This window comes from Panthera onca, chromosome C2 (assembly GCF_046562875.1).
Source record: "Panthera onca isolate mPanOnc1 chromosome C2, mPanOnc1 haplotype 2, whole genome shotgun sequence".
Lineage (NCBI taxonomy): Eukaryota > Metazoa > Chordata > Mammalia > Carnivora > Felidae > Panthera > Panthera onca.
Genome location: NC_138347.1, coordinates 149,828,816 through 149,848,389, shown reverse-complemented (window position 1 = coordinate 149,848,389; position 19,574 = coordinate 149,828,816). Strand labels below are relative to the sequence as shown.

Sequence of the window (19,574 nt, the reverse complement as noted above, 5' to 3'; positions counted from 1 at the left end):
AAAACATCACACAGACCCAAACTGGATAAGTCTACAAAATACCCAGCCTATACTCTTCAAAAATGTCACACAGGGGCCCCCGGGTGGCTCCGTTGGTTAAGCATCCAGCTTGTGATTTTGGCTCAGGTCATGATCTCATGGTTCATGGGTTCAAGTCCCACATCGGGCTCCACGCTGACAGTGCAGAGCCTGCTTCGGATTCTCTCTCTCTGCCTTTATCTCTGCCTCTCCCCATCTTGTGCTTTCTCTCTCTCTCAAAATAAAAAAATAAAGTTAAAAAAATGTCATGGAACATAAAGAAAGGCTGCGGGTCTATTCCAGATTAAAGACAAATGTCTACCAACATATGTGATTCTGGACTGGATCTTATGCCAGGAAAAAAAAAAAGCTATATAAAAGGCATTATTGGGGCAACTGACAAGAATTGGAATATGGACAGTATAAGAACTGTATCAATGTTAAATTTCTTGATTTTGAGTACCGTGGTTAAAAGAACATTCATTTTGTTAGAAAATGTGTATTTAATGCCTTAAGGGGGGAGAAGGCACAACGTCTCTAACTCATTCTTATCAATAGTTCAGAAAACAATATATATATGTATGCAGATAGGCAGAATGTGATCAACGTTGACAAGAGGTGACCGCAGAGAAAGGTAAGTGGGAATTCTTTTACTGACATCAGGCCCAGGAAAATGACCACTGTCTTCATCAGATGCCACTGCAGCCATCAACCCCGGCCCCAGTTTCTGTGTGGACTCACCATTCTTCGGAGAATCTTCAACAGAAGCTTCCGCTCTTTTGGGTCCTCCTTAGACGTCAGTACATCAGCAAAGTTCTCTGCATTTTCAGGACACAGGCTGTCTGGGTTTTCCCCTCCATACAGCTGAACCAGCATAGACAGACACTTGGATGAAACTTCAAAAATTTCAGGATCCTCGCTTGGAAGCTGCAAATTAACCAACAGGACTCTGTCAGTTAATCAAAGTCAGTTGGTATTCCTCAAGAAACACAGGAAAATTTGGCTTCATTGGGAGAACATCAGTCTGAGTGAGTGTACAGATTGACTAATTGAATGTTTGTTTGTTTTTTTTAGTATCTTTTTCTAAATGCATACAGTAACTCAAGGCTAATAGCACCAAATCAGAAGAAAGTCTCACGGCCCTCTCTTTAAACCGTAATAAAGACCGCCAGTAGCAAGCAGAGGACCAACAAAAATTTAAATGCATTCCTAATATGTGAATATATACATACAGCGTTGTGTGTCTGCAGAAATGGAGACAGCTTGGGTTTTCAGAAGCACTGCCCACACATTCTTGTTTGTTACCAACTTGTTTAGGAAAAATCTACTTCCTAGAAGATATTTAGGAACATTCTGAATTTGTCCGTGTCTGAATTACTGACTGAACAGGTGGGACAGAAAGCACTGTTTGTTATGCATTGAAAGGCATAATATGAAATAACAATCATACTCCAAAGAAGTATAACCTTTTCATTTTTAAAGTTTTATTTTATTTGTGAGAGCTTGAGATATAATTCCCGGGCCGTGTAGTTCATTTAACATGTACAATTCAGGGATTTTTAGTATATTGTGCAACCATCACCATAGTCAACTTTAGAATTTTTCCATTACCCCCAAAATAAACCCCATACCATGTGGCAGTCACCCCGCCCTCCTCTCCTCCTCCCCACTGCCTAGTGCCCCTGCGCAGTGCTAATCTGCTTTCTGTCTCTCCGGATTTATCTCCTCTGAACATTTCAGATACATGAAATCGCACAGAATGTGATCCTTTGTGACTGGCTTCTCTCACCTACTGTAATGTTTTCAAGATTCATCCCTGCTGCAGCATGTATCAGAATTGCATTTCTTTTTATTTATAAAAATATCCTGTTGCGTGGATGTACCCCATTTTGTTTATCCATTCATCAGTTGATGGACATTTGAGTTGTTTTCACTTTCTGGCTGTTATGAAGAATACTGTTGTGAACATTTGCGTGTAAGTTTTTACGCAGACACAGGGTTTTCATTTCTCTTGGGTGAATACCTAGAAGTGACTGCGGGGTCATAGGAGAACTCCATGCTTAAACCTTTCAGGGAACTTCCAGACTGTTTTCTGAAGCTGCCATGAGCACCAGCAATGCAGGAGTGTTCCAGTTTCGCTACGTCCTCACCAACACTTGCTATTAACTGTATTTTTTTTTTTTTAATATATGAAATTTACTGTCAAATTGGTTTCCATACAACACCCAGTGCTCATCCCAAAAGGTGCCCTCCTCAATACCCATCACCCACCCTGCCCTCCCTCCCACCCCCCATCAACCTTCAGTTTGTTCTCAGTTTTTAACAGTCTCTTATGCTTTGGCTCTCTCCCACTCTAACCTCTTTTTTTTTTTTTTTTTTTTTTTTTCCTTCCCCTCCCCCATGGGTTTCTGTTATGTTTCTCAGGATCCACATAAGAGTGAAACCATGTGGTATCTGTCTTTCTCTGTATGGCTTATTTCACTTAGCATCACACTCTCCAGTTCCATCCATGTTGCTACAAAAGGCCATATTTCATTTTTTCTCATTGCCACGTAGTATTCCATTGTGCATATAAACCACAATTTCTTTATCCATTCATCAGTTGATGGACATTTAGGCTCTTTCCATAATTTGGCTATTGTTGAGAGTGCCGCTATAAACATTGGGGTACAGGTGCCCCTATGCATCAGTACTCCTGTATCCCTTGGATAAATTCCTAGCAGTGCTATTGCTGGGTCATAGGGTAGGTCTATTTTTAATTTTCTGAGGAACCTCCACACTGCTTTCCAGAGCGGCTGCACCAATTTGCATTCCCACCAACAGTGCAAGAGGGTTCCTGTTTCTCCACATCCTCTCCAGCATCTATAGTCTCCTGATTTCTTCATTTTGGCCACTCTGACTGGCGTGAGGTGATATCTGAGTGTGGTTTTGATTTGTATTTCCCTGATAAGGAGCGACGTTGAACATCTTTTCATGTGCCTGTTGGCCATCCGGATGTCTTCTTTAGAGAAGTGTCTATTCATGTTTTCTGCCCATTTCTTCACTGGGTTATTTGTTTTTTGGGTGTGGAGTTTGATGAGCTCTTTATAGATTTTGGATACTAGCCCTTTGTCCGATGTGTCATTTGCAAATATCTTTTCCCATTCCGTTGGTTGCCTTTTAGTTTTGTTGGTTGTTTCCTTTGCTGTGCAGAAGCTTTTTATCTTCATAAGGTCCCAGTAATTCACTTTTGCTTTTAATTCCCTTGCCTTTGGGGATGTGCCGAGTAAGAGATTGCTACGGCTGAGGTCAGAGAGGTCTTTTCCTGCTTTCTCCTCTAAGGTTTTGATGGTTTCCTGTCTCACATTCAGGTCCTTTATCCATTTTGAGTTTATTTTTGTGAATGGTGTGAGAAAGTGGTCTAGTTTCAACCTTCTGCATGTTGCTGTCCAGTTCTCCCAGCACCATTTGTTAAAGAGACTGTCTTTTTTCCATTGGATGTTCTTTCCTGCTTTGTCAAAGATGAGTTGGCCATACGTTTGTGGGTCTAGTTCTGGGGTTTCTATTCTATTCCATTGGTCTATGTGTCTGTTTTTATGCCAATACCATGCTGTCTTGATGATGACAGCTTTGTAGTAGAGGCTAAAGTCTGGGATTGTGATGCCTCCTGCTTTGGTCTTCTTCTTCAAAATTACTTTGGCTATTCGGGGCCTTTTGTGGTTCCATATGAATTTTAGGATTGCTTGTTCTAGTTTCGAGAAGAATGCTGGTGCAGTTTTGATTGGGATTGCATTGAATGTGTAGATAGCTTTGGGTAGTATTGACATTTTGACAATATTTATTCTTCCAATCCATGAGCAGGGAATGTCTTTCCATTTCTTTATATCTTCTTCAATTACCTGCATAAGCTTTCTATAGTTTTCAGCATACAGATCTTTTACATCTTTGGTTAGATTTATTCCTAGGTATTTTATGCTTCTTGGTGCAATTGTGAATGGGATCAGTTTCTTCATTTGTCTTTCTGTTGCTTCATTGTTAGTGTATAAGAATGCAACTGATTTCTGCACGTTGATTTTGTATCCTGCAACTTTGCTGAATTCATGTATCAGTTCTAGCAGACTTTTGGTGGAGTCTATCGGATTTTCCATGTATAATATCATGTCATCTGCAAAAAGCGAAAGCTTGACTTCATCTTTGCCAATTTTGATGCCTTTGATTTCCTTTTGTTGTCTGATTGCTGATGCTAGAACTTCCAGCACTATGTTAAACAACAGCGGTGACAGTGGGCATCCCTGTCGTGTTCCTGATCTCAGGGAAAAAGCTCTCAGTTTTTCCCCGTTGAGGATGATGTTAGCTGTGGGCTTTTCATAAATGGCCTTTATGATCTTTAAGTATGTTCCTTCTATCCCGACTTTCTCAAGGATTTTTATTAAGAAAGGGTGCTGGATTTTGTCAAAGGCCTTTTCTGCATCGATTGACAGGATCATATGGTTCTTCTCTTTTTTTTTGTTAATGTGATGTATCACGTTGATCGATTTGCGAATGTTGAACCAGCCCTGCATCCCAGGAATGAATCCCACTTGATCATGGTGAATAATTCTTTTTATATGCTGTTGAATTCGATTTGCTAGTATCTTATTAAGAATTTTTGCATCCATATTCATCAGGGATATTGGCCTGTAGTTCTTTTTTACTGGGTCTCTGTCTGGTTTAGGAATCAAAGTAATACTGGCTTCATAGAATGAGTCTGGAAGTTTTCCTTCCCTTTCTATTTCTTGGAATAGCTTGAGAAGGATAGGTATTATCTCTGCTTTAAATGTCTGGTAGAACTCCCCTGGGAAGCCATCTGGTCCTGGACTCTTATTTGTTGGGAGATTTTTGATAACCGATTCAATTTCTTCGCTGGTTATGGGTCTGTTCAAGCTTTCTATTTCCTCCTGATTGAGTTTTGGAAGAGTGTGGGTGTTTAGAAATTTGTCCATTTCTTCCAGGTTGTCCAATTTGCTGGCATATAATTTTTCATAGTATTCCCTGATAATTGTTTGTATCTCTGAGGGATTGGTTGTAATCATTCCATTTTCATTCATGATTTTATCTATTTGGGTCATCTCCCTTTTCTTTTTGAGAAGCCTGGCTAGAGGTTTGTCAATTTTGTTTATTTTTTCAAAAAACCAACTCTTGGTTTCGTTGATCTGCTCTACAGTTTTTTTAGATTCTATATTGTTTATTTCTGCTCTGATCTTTATTATTTCTCTTCTTCTGCTGGGTTTAGGCTGCCTTTGCTGTTCTGCTTCTATTTCCTTTAGGTGTGCTGTTAGGTTTTGTATTTGGGATTTTTCTTGTTTCTTGAGATAGGCCTGGATTGCAATGTATTTTCCTCTCAGGACTGCCTTCGCTGCATCCCAAAGCGTTTGGATTGTTGTATTTTCATTTTCGTTTGTTTCCATATATATTTTAATTTCTTCTCTAATTGCCTGGTTGACCCACTCATTCGTTAGTAGGGTGTTCTTTAATCTCCATGCTTTTGGAGGTTTTCCAGACTTTTTCCTGTGGTTGATTTCAAGCTTCATAGCATTGTGGTCTGAAAGTATGCATGGTATAATTTCAATTCTTGTAAACTTATGAAGGGCTGTTTTGTGACCCAGTATATGATCTATCTTGGAGAATGTTCCATGTGCACTCGAGAAGAAAGTATATTCTGTTGCTTTGGGATGCAGAGTTCTAAATATATCTGTCAAGTCCATCTGATCCAATGTATCATTCAGGGCCCTTGTTTCTTTATTGACCGTGTGTCTAGATGATCTATCCATTTCTGTAAGTGGGGTGTTAAAGTCCCCTGCAATGACCACATTCTTATCAATGAGGTTGCTTATGTTTATGAGTAATTGTTTTATATATCTGGGGGCTCGGGTATTTGGCGCATAGACATTTATAATAGTTAGCTCTTCCTGGTGGATAGACCCTGTGATTATTATATAATGCCCTTCTTCATCTCTTGTTACAGCCTTTAATTTAAAGTCTAGTTTGTCTGATATAAGTATGGCTACTCCAGCTTTCTTTTGGCTTCCAGGAGCATGATAAATAGTTCTCCATCCCCTCACTCTCAATCTAAAGGTGTCCTCAGATCTAAAATGAGTCTCTTGTAGACAGCAAATAGATGGGTCTTGCTTTTTTATCCATTCTGATACCCTATGTCTTTTAGTTGGCGCATTTAATCCATTTACATTCAGTGTTATTATAGAAAGATATGGGTTTAGAGTCATTGTGATGTCTGTATGTTTTATGCTTGTAGTGATGTCTCTGGTACTTTGTCTCACAGGATCCCCCTTAGGATCTCTTGTAGGGCTGGTTTCGTGGTGACAAATTCCTTCAGTTTTTGTTTGTTTGGGAAGACCTTTATCTCTCCTTCTATTCTAAATGACAGACTTGCTGGATAAAGGATTCTCGGCTGCATATTTTTTCTGTTTAGCACACTGTAGATATCGTGCCAAGCCTTTCTGGCCTGCCAAGTTTCAAAGGAGAGATCAGTCACGAGTCTTATAGGTCTCCCTTTATATGTGAGGGCACGTTTATCCCTTGCTGCTTTCAGAATTTTCTCTTTATCCTTGTATTTTGCCAGTTTCACTATGATATGTCATGCAGAAGATCGATTCAAGTTACGTCTGAAGGGAGTTCTCTGTGCCTCTTGGATTTCAATGCCTTTTTCCTTCCCCAGTTCAGGAAAGTTCTCAGCTATAATTTGTTCAAGTACCCCTTCAGCACCTTTCCCTCTCTCTTCCTCCTCTGGGATACCAATTATGCGTATATTATTTTTTTTTAGTGTATCACTTAGTTCTCTAATTTTCCCCTCATACTCCTGGATTTTTTTATCTTTCTTTCAGCTTCCTCTTTTTCCATAACTTTATCTTCTAGTTCACCTATTCTCTCCTCTGCCTCTTCAAGCCGAGCCATTGTGGTTTCCATTTTGTTTTGCATTTCGTTTAAAGCGTTTTTCAACTCCTCGTGACTGTTCCTTAGTCCCTCGATCTTTGTGGCAAGAGATTCTCTGCTGTCCTGTATACTGTTTTCAAGCCCAGCGATTAATTTTATGACTATTATTCTAAATTCACTTTCTGTTATATTATTTAAATCCTTTTTGATCAGTTCATTAGCTGTTGTTATTTCCTGGAGATTCTTCTGAGGGGAATTCTTCCGTTTGGTCATTTTGGAGAGTCCCTGGCGTGGTGAGGACCTGCAGGGCACTTCCCCTGTGCTGTGGTGTATAACTGGAGTTAGTGGGCGGGGCCGCAGTCCGACCCGATGTCTGCCCCCAGCCCACCGCTGGGGCCACAGTCAGACTGGTGTGTGCCTTCTCTTCCCCTCTCCTAGGGGCGGGATTCACCGTGGGGTGGCGTGTCCCGTCTGGGCTACTTGCACACTGCCAGGCTTGTGTTGCTGGGGATCTGGCGTATTAGCTGGGGTGGGTAGGCAAGGTGCACGGGGGCTGGAGGGGCAGGCTTAGCTCGCTTCTCCTTAGGTGATCCACTTCAGGAGGGGCCCTGTGGCAGCGGGAGGGAGTCAGATCCGCTGCCAGAGGTTTGGCTCCGCAGAAGCACAGAGTTGGGTGTTTGCGCGGAGCGAGCAAGTTCCCTGGCAGGAACCGGTTCCCTTTGGGATTTTGGCTGGGGGATGGGCGGGGGAGATGGCGCTGGCGTGCGCCTTTGTTCCCCGCCAAGCTGAGCTCTGCCGTCCGGGGGCTCAGCAGCTCTCCCTCCCTTTGTCCTCCAGCCTTCCCGCTTTCCGAGCAGAGCTGTTCACTTATGACCTCCCAGACGCTAAGTGGCGCTTGCTGTCGGAACAGTCTGTCCGGCCCCTCGGCTTTTGCCAGCCAGACTCGGGGGCTCCGCTTGGCCGGCGAGCCGCCCCTCCGCCCCGGCTCCCTCCCGCCGGTCCGTGGAGCGCGCACCGCCTCGCCGCCCTTCCTACCCTCTTCCGTGGGCCTCTCGTCTGCGCTTGGCTCCGGAGACTCCCTTCTGCTAATCCTCTGGCGGTTTTCTGGGTTCTTTAGGCAGGTGTAGGTGGAATCTAAGTGATCGGCAGGACGCGCTGTGAGCCCCGCGTCCTCCTACGCCGCCATCTTCCAGAACCTCCTATTATCTGTATTTTTAATATCAGCCTTCCCCGTAGGTGTAGAGTGGTAACCCATTGCGGTTTTCACTTGTAGTTCCTTAATGACTAATGACGTGGAGCATCTTTTCATGTGCTTATTGGCCATTCGTACATCTTCTCTGGAGAAATATCTGTTCAGATCCTTTTCCCATCTTTGACATGGGATCTGCCATTTTATGATAGAGACTAAATATATATATTTTAAATACAACTCCTTTAGATTAAACAATGTTTTTCCTATTCTGTGGGTTGTCTTTTCATCTTCTTGATAGTATCCTTTAGAGCACAAAATATTTTTTTTTAATTTTGATGAATCCAAATTCATCTATTTTTTTATTCTTTGTGATTTTGGCATCATACCTAAGAAACCATTACTTATTCCAATGTCCTGAGAAATGCATCTAAGAATTTTTATAGTTGTAGCTCTTACATTTATTTTTTCTTGTAAGAATATTATAGTTTTAACTTTTACATTTAGGTCTTTGATCCATTTTGAGTGAATTTTGTATATGGTGTTATCGGGGGTTCAACTTCATTCTTTTGCATGGGAGTTAATCCTTTATTTTGAGATATTTGTAGGTTCGTATGCAGCTGTAAGAAAAAATACAGAGAGATTTCATACATATTTCAACCAATTTCCCAGTTTGTAGCTTGTCTTTTCATGCACTTCACTCATTTGCAGAAAGAAAATTTTAATTTTGATTCCTCCAACTTGTGGTTTTATTTCCTTGAGATTGTGCTTTTTGTGTCAATTACTTGAAAAACTCTTTGCCTAGCCCTCAGTCCTGAAGATTTTCTCCTGAAAGGTTTGAAATCTACATTTAAATTAATTTTTTGTATAAACTATGAGGTTTAGGTAGAGGTTCTTCCATTCATTCATTCATTCATTCATGCATTCATTCATTCATTCATTCATTCATGCATTCATTGTTGCCACCAACTGTACAACTGCTCCAGCATCGTTCTTAAAGATTTGTTCCTCCATTGAATTGTTTTCACATCTTTTGTTAAAAAGTCAGCTGGGCATATTTGTGTGAGCTTATCTCTGAGTTCTTTATTCTGTTCCATTGATCTAGGTGTCTATCTCTCCCCCAATAACACACTGTCTTGTTACTGTAGCTAAATAATACATCAACACCAGGTAGAGTGTTTTCTCTAACTCCAATTTTTTTTCAAATTATTTTTGCTATCCTACGGCCTATTGTTTTTCTATATACATTTTACTTTTTTTTTAATTTTGAGAGAGAGAGAGAGAGCGAGCAGGGGAGGAGCAGAGAAGGAGGGAGGGGGGGGAGAGAGAGAGAGAGAGAGAGAGAGAGAGAGAGAGAACCCTGAGCAGCCTCCCCACTGTCAGTGTGGAGCCCGATGTGGGGCTTGAACTGATGAACCATGAGATCATGACCTGAGACAAAACCAAGAGTTGGACACTCAACCTGGATGAATGGCCACCCAGGCACCCCATGTTTTTCTATATAAATTTTAGAATAGGCTTGTCTATTTATTAAAAACTTCATTGCAATTTTAGCAGGAATTGCCTTAAAATGCTCCAAAAAATGAGTGAGAATTGACATTTTTAGTCTGTTGAGTCTTCCAATGCAGGTATATGTGGTATCTCCCCATTTATGCATGTCTTCTTTGATTTCTTTCACAACAATTTTGTAATGTTGAGGATATACATGTTTTGTCATATTTATATGTCAGCATTTAATTTTTTTTTGCAAACTATAAATAGTGATTTTAATATTTCCACATGTTCATTGCCAGTATAGAAATACAACTGAATTTGTTTGTTGATCTTGGATTCTACAACCTTGCTGAACTCACTTATTAATTCTAAGAGTGTTTTTATAGATCCCTTTGAATTTTCTACATTGTGTCACGTGCAAATAGGATAGTTTTAGCTCTTCCCTTCCCAACAGTATGCTTTTATTTATTTATTTTTCTTGTCTTAGTGCACTGGCTAGAACTTCCAGCACTATGGTGAATAAAAATAGGGGGAGCAGACTGACACCCTTGCTTTGTTATCAATTGTAGGGAAAAAGGATTCTGTCTTTCACCATTAAGTATGATGATAGCTGTAGGTTGAGGAAGTTCCCCCTCTAATTCTAGTTTGATGAGAACTTTGATCATGGGTACTGGATTTTGCCAAATACCTTTTTTTTGTAATAATTGATATGATCATGTGATATTTCTTCTTTAGCTTGTTTATATGGTAGAATACACTGATTTCTGAACATTGAATAACCTTTGCAAATGCAATAAATCTTGCTTGGTCATAGTATTAATTCTTTTTATAAATTGGTACATCCAGTTTGCTAATATTTTGTTGAAACTGGTTATACCTAAGATTAAAAGAGATATTATAAGTTTGGGTTATTTTTTGTTTTTATGGTTTCATTTTGTTTTTGTAGGTTTTTTTTTTTTAGTTTAGTGTCAAGGTAATATAATCTTCATAAAACTCCTCTTAAAATTGGGATTAAAAATTCTTTAAATGTTTGATAGAATTCTCCAGTGAAATCATCTAGGCCAGGAGATTGCTTTTTAGGAAGTTTTAAATTACAAATTCAATTTCTTTAGTGATTATAGGACTATTAAGGGGTTTATCTTAGTTAAGTTTCAGTACATTTTAGAGAATCTGTCCATTTCTTCTAGTTATTGAATTTATGAGCATAAAATTATTCAGAATATTCTGCCATTATCCTTTTAATGGCTGCGGATCTATACTAACATTTCCTATTTCATTCCTCATATAGGTAATTTTGTCTTTTTTTAATTTTTGTCAGTTTGCTAAAGATTTTTCAATTTTGTTGATTTTTTTTTAAGTGTCAGGTTTTTGTTTCATTGATTTTTTTTTTGTATTGTTTTCCTGTTTTTAACTTCACTACTTTCTGGTTTAATACTTATTATTTCTTCCTTTTTGCTTGCTTTCAGTTCATTATGCTGTTCTTTTCCTAGTTTCTGGAGGTAGAAACTCAGATTGTTGACTTAAGACCTTTCTCCTTTTCTAATGTAAGCTTTTGTTACTATAAATTTTCCTCTCAGTGGGGCTTTAGCTGCATCCTACATATTTTGAAAGCTTTTCTTTTTCATTCAGTTCTATGCATTTAAAAAATTTCCCTTGCAACCTCCTTTTAGACCCATGAATTATTTAAAGTGTATTTTCCTTTCAAGTGTTGGAAATTTTCCTATGGTCTTTTAATTATGGACTTCTAGTTTGATTACACTGTGGCCAGAGAACCCATTCTGTATTAGCTTAATTTATTTTACATTTGTTTAGGTTTATTTTATGGCCCAGGGTCTGTGAGTGTTCCATGGGTACTTGTAAAAACGATGTATTCTGCTGTTGTTGGGTAGGGTGTTCTATATGTGCCAATCATATCCTGTTGGTTGATTGTGTTGTTCCATTTTTCTGTATTCTTGATGATTTCTTGTCTAGTTCCTCCATTAATTGCTGGAGACTGGAGTTTTGAAATCCACTACAGTCTTGAATCTATGTATTCTTTTATTATCTTAAGCTCTATTATTTTTCTGCTTCATGTATTTTGAGGTCCTATTTTATACACATTTAAAATGGTTGTCACCTCAGTGGGATTGCCCTTTTTCTCATTATGCAATATCCCTGTCTCTAGTAATTTTTCTTTTTTAAAATGTTTGTTTGTTTGTTTGTTTTGAAAGAGAGAGAGAGAGCTCAAATGGGGGAGAGGTAGAGAGAGAGAAGGGAAGAGAGAGAATTCCAAGCAGGCTCCACTTCAGCATGGAGTCTGATGCGGGGCTTGATCCCACAGCCATGAGATCATGGCCTGGACCAAAATCAAGTCAGATGCTTAACCAATTGAGCCACCCAGGCATCCTTCTAGTAATTTTTCTTACTCAGAAGTCTACTTTATTTGATATTAAGACAGCCAGTCCTGCTTTTTTTAAATTAATATTTACACGGTACATACTTCTCAAACTTTTACTTTTAACCTGCCTATATTATATTTGAAGTGAGTTTTTTATAGGCAACATATTGTCAGATTATGTTTTGTTATGCATTCTAGCTCTCTTTGTCTTTTAATTGGTGCACTTAGACCATTTATATTTAAGGTAAATATTAAGATATTAGGGTTTAAGTGTAATATGTGATTTTATTATTTGTCTTCTGTATATTTCTTATTTCTTGTTATTCTTGATTTGCTTCTTTTTAAAAACCTTTTTGTGGGTTACTTTAACATTCATTTTATGGGAGTAAAAGAGAACTTCAATTCCCAGTAGTAGTTTTCTAAGGGACCATAACAAAGTACCACAAACAGGTGGCATAAACAATGGAAATTTCTTGTCTCACAGTTCTGGAAGTTAGAGGTCTGAAAGCAAAGGTCAGGGCCATGCTCACTCTGAAACCTCTAGCAGAATGTGCCCTTGCTTCTTCATACCTTCTGGCCATCATTGGTATTCCTTCACTTGTAGCTACATAATTCCAATCTCTGCCTTTGTCATCATGTGACACTCTCCCAGCGTGTCTGTCTTCACATAGTTGTCTTCTTATAAGGACACCAGCCATATTGGATTAGGGGCCCAGTCCACTTGAGGATGACCTTATCTTAGCTAATTATATCTGGAACAACACTATTTCCAAATAAGGCAAATTCTCGGGTACCAAGAGTTGGGACCTCATCATATTATTTTTGTGGGGGACGCAATTCAACATAACACTTCCTATCAACTTTGTTCCTTCTGTGCTGTTTATTTACCTTGTTTTTTCTGCTCCTTGCTGTTACGCTTCCCCAAATGTCTAGCAGTCTTTGGTTTTCTATTTTATGAATGAAAGATCGGGCAGATTATTATAGGCAGATGGTATGGATTTCCTCTGCATTTGTGTATATCTGTTTCTTCAACTGGCTTCCCCTGTCTGTGTTCTATGGTTTCCTCAAATTCTACAATGCTTCTTCCTAGGCCCTAACCCCATAGTAGAAATCACCTCAGATAGACAGTTCATCCTCTTTATAATGCAGTTCTTGACTTATTATGCTGGAATAAAGCTGAGCAAAATGGATGAGGTGGGGAGACTGATTGGTCTGCCTGTTCTAAATGTTAATCTTCAATTAGCCTGGGAAATGCCTTAGGGCCTCTATCAGTTTTTCACCTCACTCTGAGTTTATAGATCTTCTGCATCTGTTCCTACCTTCTGGTTAGTTTTCTCCTATGTATGTTGTGGGTAATAGGTTTCTTAACTATTTCAATTCATTCCCATCTGCTTTCTATCATCTAGTAATTGCACAAGATTTCTTTTCCATTAACAGCATCTCTTTCTTTTCTCCCCAAATTTTAAGATATATTTAATCTTTTCTCTCTTTTCATAGGTTGTGCGTAGTTGGTGAGATAGGCACAGGTGTTCAGACTTCTATTCCAATCCACTTTAACGTTTCTTCATTTTCCAGCTAATTTTGCTTCATTGTTCAAGTAACTGGAGACTGTTTATAAGCAACATTTTCGAGATGGCTTCTTTCTTGGATAATTGTAAATCTCATAATGTTTGTGGGGTATTTTCGGTGCCCCCCCACACACACAAAGATTGAAGGTATACAAATCCTCTCATCTTTCCTAGAATAACAGGGAAAGGATATACCCGACTGCCTACAATAACAAACTAGAAGACAGATATATGAAACAATGGTCTTTAAGACACAAGACATCAGACAAAGCAGGAAAGTGATGCCCAAAGGATGGAAAACAAGTGAGGGGAGCTCCACTCTTGTTACAGGTTAGAGACCTGAGAGGTTTCCAGGCCTAAGCACAGGGAGGGCAACTGAAGTGGATACCAGTAGATTCCTTAAGTTGAGGGGACATTATAAATAAAAATCTCACAAATCCAAAGCAACTAGAGCTCATAGGACAAAATAACCTTGATAGCAATTTGTCCATTAGATGAAATGAATTTATGGTTAAGGACCTTCTGACAAAGAAAACTCCAGGCCCAAATGGCTTTACTGGTCAACCTACCAAACATTCAAGAAAGAAGTACTACCAGTTCTACACCAACACTTCCAGAACGCTAAGGAAAAAGTGACACCTCCGTACTCCTTCTATGTGGCTGGTATTATCTGGATTCCAAAACCAGACAGAGATACTTCTCCTAGAAAGCAAACTACAAACCATGAATAGAGGTGAAAAAAGCTTCCACAAAATGTTAGCAGGCTGTATCCAGCAATGTATTAAAAGGATTACAGGGATGCCTGGCCACCTCAGTTGGTAGAACACGTGACTCCTGCTCTTGGAGTCATGAGTTCATACCCCAGATTGGGTAGAGGGCTTAATTTAAAAAAAAAAAAACAAAACCGATTTGGGTATGTCAATTTTATCTCAATAAAACTGAAAAAAAAAAAAAGACATAAGAAAAAGCAAAAGGATTAAACACCATGACCTAGCAGATTTATCCTAGGAACGCAAGGCTAGTTTAACATTTGAAAGTCAATGTTATGTGCAACACTAATAGGTTAAAAGACAAAAATTACACGATCCTCTCAACAATCACAGAATAGACATCTGACAAAATCAAACCCTATTTAATAATAAAAACGCTCAACAGATTAGGAATAAAAGGGAACTTCCTCAAAATGACATAGGATATTTAGGAAAAATCTACAGCTAACACCATACTTAAGTAAAAAGGGAATTCCTTCCCTCTAAGATCATGAACAAGACAGAGATGTCTGTTCTCGCCATTTCTATTCACCATTATATTGGAAGTTCTAGCTAGGGGAATTGGGCAGGGAAAAGAAATAAAAATCATTTAGAAAGTAAAACTCTATTTGCAGATGACACGATACACAGAAAATCCTGAGGAATTCAGCAAAGAACTATTGGAATAAACAAATTCAGTAAGGCTGTAGAATATAAAATCAATAACCAAAAATCCATTGTATCCACACTGCTGGTGTGTAGAATCTGAAAAGGATATTAAGAAAACAATTCCATTTACGAGAGCATCAAAAAGAACAGAATTTTTTGGAACTAAAGTTAGAAGAAGTACATGATTTGTACACCAAAAACTATGAAACATTGTTGAAAAAAGTTAAGGAAAGTCTGCATAAATAGAAAGACATTCCATGTTGTAGGGTCAGAGGAGTCAATATTGCTCAGAAGTAATATGTCCCTAATTGATCTACAGATTGAAAGCAAAGCTGCAGCTGGCTTTTTTTTTTTCTTTTGCCAGAAATTGATAAACCAATCCTACAATTCATACAGAAATGCAAGGGACCATGAATGGCCAAAAAAATCTTTAAAAAGAACAAATTCTGAGGGTTCACATTACTCAGTTTCAAATTTTGCTAAAAAGCTGTAATAATTCGTCTAATGTGGAAGTGGCATAAGAATATACATAGAGATTAATGGAAAAGATTTGACAGCCCAGAAGTAAACCCTTATGTTTATGGTAAATTGGTTTTCTGCCAGAGAGCTGAGATAATTCAATGGAGAAAAAAGTCTTATCAATAGATGCTAAGAAAACTAAATATCCACATGCAAAGGAATGAAGTTGGACCCCTACCTCACACCGTATATGAAAACGATCTCAGAGTGGATCAAATATCTAAACATATACAACTTTTAGGAGAAAATATAAGAGTAAATCTCTGTGACCCTGGGGTAGGCAATGTTTCCTAGGTCTGACACCAAAGGCACAGGCAACAAAAGCAAGACATAAATTGGATTTCACCAAAATTAAAAAATGCTGTGCTGCAAATAATACCATCAAGAAAGTGAAAAGTGCCCCCCCAAATCTAACGATCTGACAAGGGACTTGTATATACAAAATATACAAAGACTCTGACAGTTCAATCAGAGAAAGACGAAAATCTTCTTTTTAAAAGGGGTAAAGAAAATAGACATTCCTTCATAAAGGTATAGAGATCATCAATAAGCACGGGAAAAGATGCTCAACACCACTAGTCCTCAGGGAAATACACATCAAAACCACCATGAGATACCACTTCACACACACTAGGACGGCTATAATTAAAAACACAGATAATAACAAGTGTTGGTGTGGACGTGGGGAAACAGGAACTCTCACACATTGCTGGTGGGGAAAAAAAATGGTACAAGAATTATTGTTGAAAGCTCCACACTACACAAAACAATCTACACATTCAATGCAGTCCCTACCAAAACACTGACAGTATTTTCCACAGAACTGGACTGACCCTAAAATTTGTGTGGAATTATAAAGACCCCGAAGAGCCAAAGGAATATTGAGAAAGAAGAGCGAAGCCAGGGGCATCCTGCTCCCTGATGTCGTAACGATAGTAATCAAAACAGTGTGGTACCAGTACGAAAACAGACACATAGATGAAAGGAACAGGACAGAGGGCCCAGAAATAAACCCATGCTCATACAGTCAATTAATCCAAAACAGAGGGGGCAGAAGTATACAATGGGGAAAAAGAGTCTAATAAATGGTGTGGGGAAACTGGACAGCTACGTACAAAAAAATGAACATGGGCTATTCTTTTATACCATGCACAAAAATGAACTTAAAATGGTTCAGTCAGTTAAGCGTTCAACTTTGGCTCAGGTCATGATCTCATGGTTTGTGGGTTCGAGCCCCGCATCAGGCTGTGTGCTGACGGCTCAGAGCCTGGAGCCGACTCCTGGATTCTGTGTCTCCCTCTCTCTCTCCCCCTCGCCCACGCACGCTCTGTCCCTCTCTCAAAGATAAATAAAAATTTTAAAAAATGGATGGAAGACCTAAATGTGAGACCTGAAAGCCTAAAACTCTTAACTAAAAGAAAACTCTTAGAGACATTGGCTTTAGCAGTATTTTCTGAATGTGTCTCTTCCAGGCAAGGGAAACAACAACAAAGTATTAGGACTACATTAAACTAAAAACTTCTGCACAGTAACAGAAACCATCAACAAAAAGGCAAGTTACTGAACGGGGGAAGCTATATGCAATTGATATATTTGACAAAGGATTAATAACTAAAATATATGAAGAACTTGTAAATTTTTTTTAACATTTTGAGACAGAGAGAGACAGAGCATGAACAGGGGAGGGTCAGAGAGAGAGGGAGACACAGAATCTGAAACAGGCTCCAGGCTCTGAGTGGTCAGCACAGAGCCCAATGTGGGGCTCAAACTCACGGACTGTAAGATCATGACCTGAGCTGAAGTCGGACGCCCAACCGACTGAGCCACCCAGGTGCCCCATATGAAGAACTTCTAAAACTCAACAGTAAAAACACAAACAATTCAATTAAAACATGGGCAGAGGACCTGAACAGATTTTTTTTCCAAAGAAAATCCATAGATGGCCAACAGACACATGAAAAGATACTCAGCATCACTAATCATCAGGGAAATACAAATCAATACCACAATGAGATACCACCTCACACCAGTCAGAATGGCCAGTAATACAAAGATAAGAAATAAGTTTTGGTGAGAATGTGGAGAAAAGGGAACCCTTGTGCACTGTTGGTGGGAATATAAATCAGCACAGCCACTATGAAAACATTATTGAGATTCCTCAAAAAATTAAAAATAAAAATACCATACAATCCAGTAATATCACTGTTTTGGTATTTACCAAAAATAAAAACACTAATTTTAAAAGATATGTGCGCCCCTATATTTATTGCAGTATTATTTACGATAGCCAAGATAGTTTAGCAACCTGGGTGTCCATCAATGGATAAATGGAGAAAGAAGATGCGGGACATATACACGATGGCACATTACTCAGTCATAAAAGTGGATTAAAATCTTGCCATTGAAGAAAACATGGATGGATCTAGAGGGTATTATGCTACGTGAAATGAGTCATACTGAGAAAGACAAATATCATGATTTCAAAAACAAAATGAACAAACAACAACAAAACAACAAAAAAGAAACAGACTCCTAAAAACGGAGAACTGGTAGTTGCCAGAGGGGAGAGATGGTAAGGGGATGGGTGAATGGGTTGAGGGGATTAAGAGGTACAAACTTCCAGTTGTAAAATAACTACGTCACAGGGCTGAAAAACACAGCATACAGAATACAGTTGTAACACTGTACTTTGTAGGGTGACAGATGTTAACCACTGTTACTGTCCTATTTCATGTTTCTAGTTGTTGAATCACAATGTCGTACACCTGAAACTTACATTGTATGTCAACTATAATCAAAAATAAAGAAAAAAAGTATAAAAAAGTAAAATACAAAACAATTTCCTCATGAACACAGATGCACAAATTCTGAACCAAACCATAGCAAGTCAAACTGCACAAAATATTAAGGGAATAACAATAAGGATAATGCACCCTGACTAAATAGGGTGTATCCTAGGAATGCAGGGTCAGTTTAATGTTCCAAACAATCGATCAAGTAATATATCATCGGTATTAATTTCCTAGGGCTGTCATCATAAAGGACTACCAAGTGGGTGATTAAAACAACAGAGATTTATTCTCTCACAGTTCCAGAGGCTAGAAGTCTAAAATCAATGTGTTGGCAGGGCCATGTTCCCCAGAAGCCTCCGGGATGAACCCTCTCTTGCCTCCACCAGCTTCTGGTGGCCCCACATGTTCCTTGGCTTGTGGCAGATGCCCATTTGCTGCCTCTCACGTCACACTGTGTTCTCCCACGTGCCCCCGGCTCCGTGTGGCCATCTTACTATGAAGACTGCAGTCATATTTGATGAGAGAGCCCAAACTACTCCAGTATGACCTCATCTTTAAAAATTACAACCGCAATGGTCTTATTTCCATAGAAGGTCACGCTTGGAGGTACTGGGAGTTAGAACTTGATCTTATCTTTTTTGAGGGATACAGTCAACCCACGACATCATATTAATTAGTAAAAAAGAAAAGCCATACGATCATCCCAATGGGAAGAATATTTATCAATATTCAACATCTATTTCTAACAAAACTTCAGCCAACTAAGATAGAAGGAAACTTCCTCAACCTGATAAAAGGCATGCTTCACCCTGAGATCGGACAACGACAGGATGTCTGCTCTCACCACTTCCATTCACCACTGAATGGGAGGTGCTGGCCAGAGCAGTCAGGCCCAAAAACGGGGCATCCAGATTGTGAAGTGACCACAACTCCTGATTGGCAGAAGGCATGATCCTCTCTGTAGAAAACTACTTGAGCCCATTAATGAGTTTACCACAGTTACAGGATTCAAGTGCAACATACAAATCAACTAAATTTTTCTATGTTAGCAACAATCAAAAATTAGAATGAAACGACACCACCTACAATAACACCTAAAAAATTGAAATACCTAAGGATAAATGTGATAAAGGATGAAAGACTCGTATATGGGAAAATACAAAATACTGCTGAGAGAAATTAAAAAGGACCAAAACAAAGGGAAGGATATGCCTTGCTCATGAGTCAGAAGACTCACCGTTGTTAAAATGGACATTCTCTCCAAATTCGTCTACAGTCAATGCAATCCCA

At 39.0% G+C, this 19,574-nt stretch overlaps 1 protein-coding gene across 9 annotated transcripts in view; it reads right to left on the bottom strand.

Moving 5' to 3' along the window:
* The window catches only part of ULK4 (unc-51 like kinase 4), a 577,302-nt gene that overhangs the window by 116,374 nt on the left and 441,354 nt on the right, over positions 1 to 19,574 (bottom strand). For 7 of the 9 annotated variants that reach the window (XR_013549925.2, XM_078432438.2, XM_078432442.2 and 4 more), the window contains one exon: positions 760 to 945. The exons of 1 other annotated variant lie outside the window; for it this stretch is intronic. Coding sequence is in view for 7 of the 8 variants with exons in the window: in XM_078432438.2 (XP_078288564.2) it covers positions 760 to 945 (186 nt within the window). In the remaining variant the exon portion in view is untranslated. Of the gene's footprint in view, positions 1 to 759; positions 946 to 8,604; positions 8,737 to 19,574 lie in introns of those variants that run through there. One more of the 9 variants, XM_078432446.2, reaches the window with a different exon arrangement.